General features: G+C 38.0%; 1 protein-coding gene across 1 annotated transcript; it reads left to right on the top strand.

Moving 5' to 3' along the window:
* Positions 1–1809: 1809 nt before the first annotated feature.
* Positions 1810–2160, top strand: LOC130886548 (PCNA-associated factor-like). Its single transcript, XM_057788459.1, has one exon. It carries the CDS (start codon positions 1810–1812, stop codon positions 2158–2160), a length of 351 nt encoding a protein of 116 aa, XP_057644442.1.
* Positions 2161–7237: the final 5077 nt, after the last annotated feature.

Here is a 7237-nt window from a genome sequence, read left to right as displayed (position 1 = left end):
CATTAAAATTCTCATAGGGGAATGTTTGGATAATATGACCAGAATGCAGTTAAGATTCAGATCCATATGTGCCTTCTGCAATTTCTCTTCAATCAAAATCAATTCTCTTTCGGCTTCTGCAGATAAATCTCTGGGACTATTTAAATTTTTGTCAACATCTAAGGTTTTGTTTAAATTAATCAGTTAATCGGGTTTTATCCCAATAGTGGGCTGTAGATTGGAAATGTCACCTAGCAAGCTTTGGAAGTCATTAAGAGTCTGCAATTGATCTCTCCTAACTTTCACCTTTTGGTGTCTAATTTTCTGTAACCCAATTTTATAACCTAAATAATTAATAGCATCTCCTCTTGGTATTTTTTTTCAAGAGCAATTTGTAATTCCCAACAAAACAAAATTTTCCTCGCTTCTTCAAACATTCTTTCTAAAGTATCTATATTTGAATCAGATAGCAAAATGCTGTCCTTGTAATGGTAAACATCAGATTCAGGACATTGTTTATGTATGATTTCCAATGGCTGTCTTACAAAATATTGACACAGGGTGGGGTTATTTAACATTCCTGTGGGAGACCCTTCTATTGATATGCTTTAGCAGGCTGATAATTATTATATGTAGGCACTGTGAAGGTAAATTTTTCTGTCCTATTCTTGTAAAGGTATAGTAAAGAAACAATCTTTTAAATCGAAAACTATAAAAGGTCATTCTTTAGGCAATAGAGAAGGCAAAGGAATGCCAGACTATAGAGAGCCCATTGGCTGAATCACCTTATTAACAGCTCTGTTACCATTCTCCATTTTCCAGATTTTTTTTTAACAACAAATACAGGAGAATTCCAAAGGCTGGTTGATTCTTCAATATGCTGAGCATCTAGTTGCTCCTGTACCAGCTGTTCTAAAGCCTGAAGTTTCTCTATTGTTAAAAGCCATTGCTTAACCCATACAGTTCGTCTATCAACCACTTTAGAGGTAGGGCTGTTGATGCCTTTGAAATATTAGCAGTTGTTGTGCCCTGTTCTTATACAACCTGAATGGTTGGTGACTGTTCTTCATAAAACCTTATAATGTTATTCCTTGAAACTTATGTTAATTTATGATTTGTTTCTATGATTGGGGGAATGCTAATCTGAGTATTTCATTATTGCTATGTTAGCAACATATGATTTTAAAATTCCTCTTTCTTCCTCTGGCTCTATAAATTCAACCCATTTCACACTCTGCTTTACCTGAGATAAAGTTCTGATCCCTAAAATCTGAATATTTATGTTCTGAAAAGGCTGATTGGGATGCCAAGATTCTTATAAAATTATTATTATATCTACACTGTGTCTACCACACCTTCAATGACAACATCATTTATGTGTAATTTTTAATTTTGGTCTTTGTTTATTTATAGAAGTTTGTAAAAATAGTCTCTTTATGGTTTCTCCTGAATTTTTTGTTTTCTCTTTTGTATAGTTGTTCTATTATCCACAGGAGTATGGTTTCTTACAATAGGCATTAAGTTCTTTAATTGCTCTGGGAAGGAGTTTCCTCTATGATGGCAGGAAACAACTGAACCAAATTTGGGACAGAGGCCTGTGAGAGGCCCTTCAAGGAGTTTCTTGATGGCAAAGGATTACCATAAATATTCCTTGCTTACCTACATTCAATAGTCCAATGCCTGCCTTTGCCAAACTTTCTGCACAATCCAGTAGGGAGAGGCATTTTAAATGGATTATTCTTAGAAAAAAAAAAAAACATTGGGGGTTCTTGTTCAGTTAAGACATCCGCAGCTGGGGTATTGGTGCAAATTGTCTCTTCCTGTGAGGACATGGTATGGACCAAAGCAAACTACGTCCTGGGAGCCGACAGAAAAGTGGCGGCTTCTCAAGACCCCAGGAAGGTGCTTGGCTCCTCCAACTTTGTCACCAATACTTCATCGTGTTCATCGAGAAAAGCTGAAAATAAGTATGCAGGAGGGAATCCAGTTTGTGTGCACCCAACTCCAAAGTGGCAAAAAGGCATTGGAGAATTCTTCAGGCTGTCTCCTAAAGATCCTGAGAAAGAGAACCAGGTTCCTGAGGAAACAGGATGCAGTGGCTTAGGAACATCGAAAAGAAAAGCATGTCCTTTGCAACCTGATCACCCAGATGATGAAAATGAATGGAACTTACTCATCTGAATAATGTCTTCGGTTTACTTAGGTATTTTGGGATGTAAATTTGGGTAGATGTGTTTGTTTATTTGACTTGTTGACTATGCATTCATGTAACCATTCAGAACAACTGGCTGTAAAAAGGGAGGATTTTATAATTTGTAAATTACAATTGCATACTCGAATATATAATGTAATAAGATGCTTCTTTTACCTGTTAAGTTTTTTGCTAAAATTAACATTGCATGATGTTCTAATTACTAATCTACCGTCTTTGAGATTTGCTTAGATCTTTGTACTAATACCATGTTATGGACACTTCATTATTGAAATAGTGCCAAATTGTTATGGCTTGTTTGCTTTAAAAACTCAACTTAGTCTTTTTCATATTAAAAAATCAGTATTAGCTGAATTTAATCTCTTGCCATTTCTTAATATGGAGGGGGGCAAAGATAAAATGTCAGCTGGGTGTGGTGGTGCACACCTTTGATCCCAGCACTCAGGAGGCAGAGGCAGGTGAACCTCTTTGAGTTGGAGGCAAGCATGATCTACAAATGGAGCTACAGGACAGCCAGTACAGTAGTACAGAGAAACCCTGTCTCAAAAAAACAAAAACAATACCAATAGAATCAGGAACAAAGATTTCATAGATACATTAAAAGAAGAATTTTATTTGGATATACATTCAGTTCTGTATCATAAAATATTATCTTTTTTGCATATGTATTTTTTCTTTTTCTCCCCCAAGACAGAGTTTCTCTACGTAGTCCTGGTTGTCCTGGAACTCGCTCTATAGATCAGGCTGATCTTGAACTCGGCAATCCACCTGCCTTTGCCTCCTGAATGCTGTGATTAAAGACTTTGCCACCGTGCCCGGTTTTTGCCAATATTTTTAAAGTTGGGAGTGAAAAATTTGACAAATCATGCTATAAATCAAGTTTTATGCCTCAAGTCCTTAGAATTTCCCCTTCATTTCTCCCCCACCCCTTTGGTTTTTTTCAAGACAGGGCTTCTCTGTGTTGCCCTGGCTGTCCTAGAACTCACTCTAGACTAGGCTGGCCACTAACTCACAGAGATCCACCTGCCTCTGGAGTACAGGGATTAAAGGCGTGTGCCACTACTGCCCTCCCCTTCACTTTTCAAGATGATTTGATCATTCAAGAGATAGGTATACTAATTATTTTGAGGCAGTATCTCATTATGTAGCCTCTAAGTGGCCTGAACTCAATATGTAGAGCAAGCTAGCTTTGAACTCACATATCTGTCTGTCTGTTTCGTAAATGCTGGGATCAAAAGTATGTGCCACTATGTTAACTGATATACTTGATTTTCTCCTTGTGTTTTGTTTACTGACAGGCTATCAATTTTCAAAAGTATTCATGTTCTTAGCAGCCATGTTTTTGTGTAATGTTTAAAATAAATGCACAGTTTTACAATATAGTATCCATTTGTGTTTCCTACTATCTATACTATTTTATTTCCAAATACAAATAAATGTATTGGTGTTATTTTTAAGTCAATTTACAAATCATTTGCGATCAGCTGATTATAGACATTTTTATGGTTTGTCTTTTACACTTTAGACACTAAGCAGAACCTCTTAATCCAATTACTTTGAAAATTATGTTTCTTGTTTCCTTCTTTGTTTGTGGTTTTAGCTTTTTAAATAAATGTTTATTTTTATTTAAAAAAACATTGTTTCTAGGAACATCCTATATATAATCCCTTTTAAAGTGACCTTGTTTGTCACAATTATAACTTTGACAATTGGAATTTTTCTCCAGTCTCTGGAAATCGCCTCTTCTATCCATGCATCATCATGTTCATGAGATTCTATATTAATTGTATCTCAGATTCATTCCTCAAAAGGTGCTGACCTTGCATTTAACACCCTAATTATCCTTTTGCATAGAGATTGGCATTCTCAAAAGCCAGAGCTTCAATTATTTTTTGTCTAGCTTCTGAATTTGGTGTCATTCTATTTACTGCTGAAGTCAATCTTTGTAAGAAATCTAAAGGCTTCCTTTGTACCCTGCATAACTTTAGTAAATGGCTCAATTTTCATCCTATTTCTCCAATTCTATCCTAAGCATTCAAAGCTGCTGCATGGTATAAATCCAGGGTGTGATCATCATATACAGACTGCTTCTGTATAGTAGCATAGTCTCCTTCTCCAAGAATCTGATTTTGGGAGATTTCCCTACCTCTAGCTTTACTCCATAGCTCAATAATCTCAGCCTATTCTCTAAACCAAACACTTCATTGTAATTGTGGGTCAGTCTCTAAAAGGCCATTAACCAAATCTTTTCAGTTGTTAGGGATAATTCTATTACAAACTGACCATGAGTTTAACGTTTGCTTCAAAAAAAAGGTGAATGCACGTCATTTGAGACTATTGCTTCCTTGAATCTCCTTAAATCTAACAATGGCACAGGAACAGATCCTCTGGCAATTGCTATAAGGTTCCTGGATATATTAAAGTTGGTTTTCTGAAAACCTTAGGCTGTTCCTCTCTTATAATACAATGATGAAATTGACTCTCCATTAAATCCTTCTGTTTGGATTTGAATCTGAGTTCTGTTTTATTAGATTTTTCTAAGGTCTGTATCTTGGCACTCAGATTATTCAAATTTTTAGTGATATAGCAAAAATAATAATTCTGATAATGTTTACAACTAACATTACATAATTCCCATCTAAATTAGATATCCTCTCATTTAATTGTTCCATTTTCAACCTGTCTAGCATATTATTATACAGAGACCCAAAATACTCAATTATAATGGTTTTTCCCATTTTTTTAATGTGGGAAAAAATTCTTTCTTTTTACTAATTCCTCCATTTATGAACTCCCAATTTTCTTACCAGATCTACCAACAACGTTAATAAAGATTTGAGGCTAATTCCTTCTGTATAGAACAGTAAAAGCCTGACTGGATTTCAAGGCAGATACCTTGTTTAGCAGCAACCCAAGCTGAAGATAGATTTAGGGAGAGCCCTCAACCCACGGTGGAGATAGATAGACAGACAGACAGACAGACAGACAGACAGACAGACAGACAGACAGATAGATAAGTAGATAGATAAGAAGGAGGAGAAGGAGAAGAAGAAAAGAAGAAGAGGAAGAGGAAAGAAGAAGAAGACAAGATAGATAAGAAGGGGGGCTGGAGAGATGGCTCAGAGGTTAAGAGCATTGCCTGCTCTTCCAAAGGTCCTGAGTTCAATTCCCAGCAACCACATGGTGGCTCACAACCATCTGTAATGGGGTCTGGTGTCCTCTTCTACCCTGAAGGCATATATGCAAACAGAATATTGTATCCATAATAAATAAATAAATATTTTTAAAAAGATAGATAAGAAGGAGGAGAAGGAGAAGGAGAAGGAGAAGGAGAAGAAGAAGAAGAAGAAGAAGAAGAAGAAGAAGAAGAAGAAGAAGAAGAAGAAGAAGAAGAAGAAGAAGAAGAAGAAGAAGAAGACGACGACGACAAGGCAGGACTGGACTGTGTTGGTGACTAAAAAGCTTCAGGCAAATGGGATTTTGGTGAATTCATACCCCAAATGTTGTGCGCCAAATGTAGCACTAATAATAAAAACCCAGAGACAGATGGGGGGGTTCAACCAGAAAAACAAAGCCGCCAGGTGGCTAGAGAAGTCTTACCTCTACCAAGGCTGGGTGGCAGCAGACTAAGTGGACTAAGCCTCTCTCTCTCTCTCTCTCTCTCTCTCTCTCTCTCTCTCTCTCTCTCTCTCTCTTTTATGGTGAAAAAGTGAATATTTAGAATTAGCCGGCTGGGCTCAGTTTAGATGATTTCTATTTTGTTGGCAACATCCAGAGCATCATAATCAGGAGCCAACCGAACATATGCCTTCTTCTCTCCGTAGGGCCTTATGAGAGTGTTGACTTTGGTCACATCAATGTCGTAGAGTTTCTTCACAGCCTGTTTGATCTGATGCTTGTTGGCCTTGATGTCCACAATGAACACAAGTGTGTTGTTGTCTTCTATCTTCTCCACGGCTGACTCGACGGTCAGGGGGAATTTGATGATGGCATAGAGGTCAAGCTTGTTCCTCCTGGGTGCGCTCTTCCGGGGGTATTTAGGCTGCCTTCGTAGCCACAGGGTCTTGGGCCGCCAAAAGGTGGGCGATGTGCGGATCTTCTTTTCATGGCTGTGGACGCCTTTCAGCACTGCCTTCTTGGCTTTCAAGGCCTTCGCTTTAGCTTCGGCTTTGGGAGGGGCAGGAGCTTCCTTCTTCGTTTTGGTGCCATCTTGATGAGAAACGGACTAAGCCTCTCTTTCCTCCCATTTTATATTCCTTCTAGAGCTGGGATTAAAGATGTAGGTCACCACCACCTGGATTTGTTGCTGCATTGATCTTGTGTAGCCCAGGGTGGCCCTGAACACACAGAGATCCTTCTGCTTCTCTTTCAAATCCTGGGATTGTAGGTGTGTGTCACCACTGTCTGACCTTCTGATATTCAGGAAAGCTTTATTTATATCACTATTGTTTGTGTGTGTGTTTGTACACGGTGGTGATGGCATGTGTGTGGAAGTCAGAGGACAGCTTGCAGGAGTCAGTTCTGGATGCCAGGGATGGAACTCAGGTGTTCTTTTTGGCTTGGCAGTAAGTTCCTTTACCCACACATCTTATAGGCCCCCTTTCTTAAAAACAACAAAACAAAGCAAATAAACAAAAACCAGAAGTAAATATGGCTGCATTCTGCTCACAGTTTTTAAAATAAAAAAGCATGGAACCTGTATTTCTAATTCACACACACCCCGGTTTCACAGCCTTTAAAGTTCCAATGTCTGGCAATGATTTCACTTCAGTTTGCTGGCAAGTGAGCCACGTGTGGGGAGAAACATCAGGTGTTGGCAACAAAGGTCTCATTCTGTTCTTTGTCAAGGTAACAAGTTCAAGAGTTCCTTATAAATGACCAAAAGTTGATCAGGGCCACATAATCCTATTAGGGTTACATCGGAGCAAGCCTCCATCTCATTAGCGCTGTTTATCTCACATTGCGTTTGCATTCATTTTCACTAATATGATACAAAAATGTAATGATGTGTAAGTGTTTTTTAATGTCATGTAAGTGAAAACAGGT

This window comes from Chionomys nivalis, chromosome 14, assembly GCF_950005125.1.
Source record: "Chionomys nivalis chromosome 14, mChiNiv1.1, whole genome shotgun sequence".
NCBI lineage: Eukaryota > Metazoa > Chordata > Mammalia > Rodentia > Cricetidae > Chionomys > Chionomys nivalis.
This window is presented reverse-complemented; position numbering and strand designations above follow the sequence as displayed.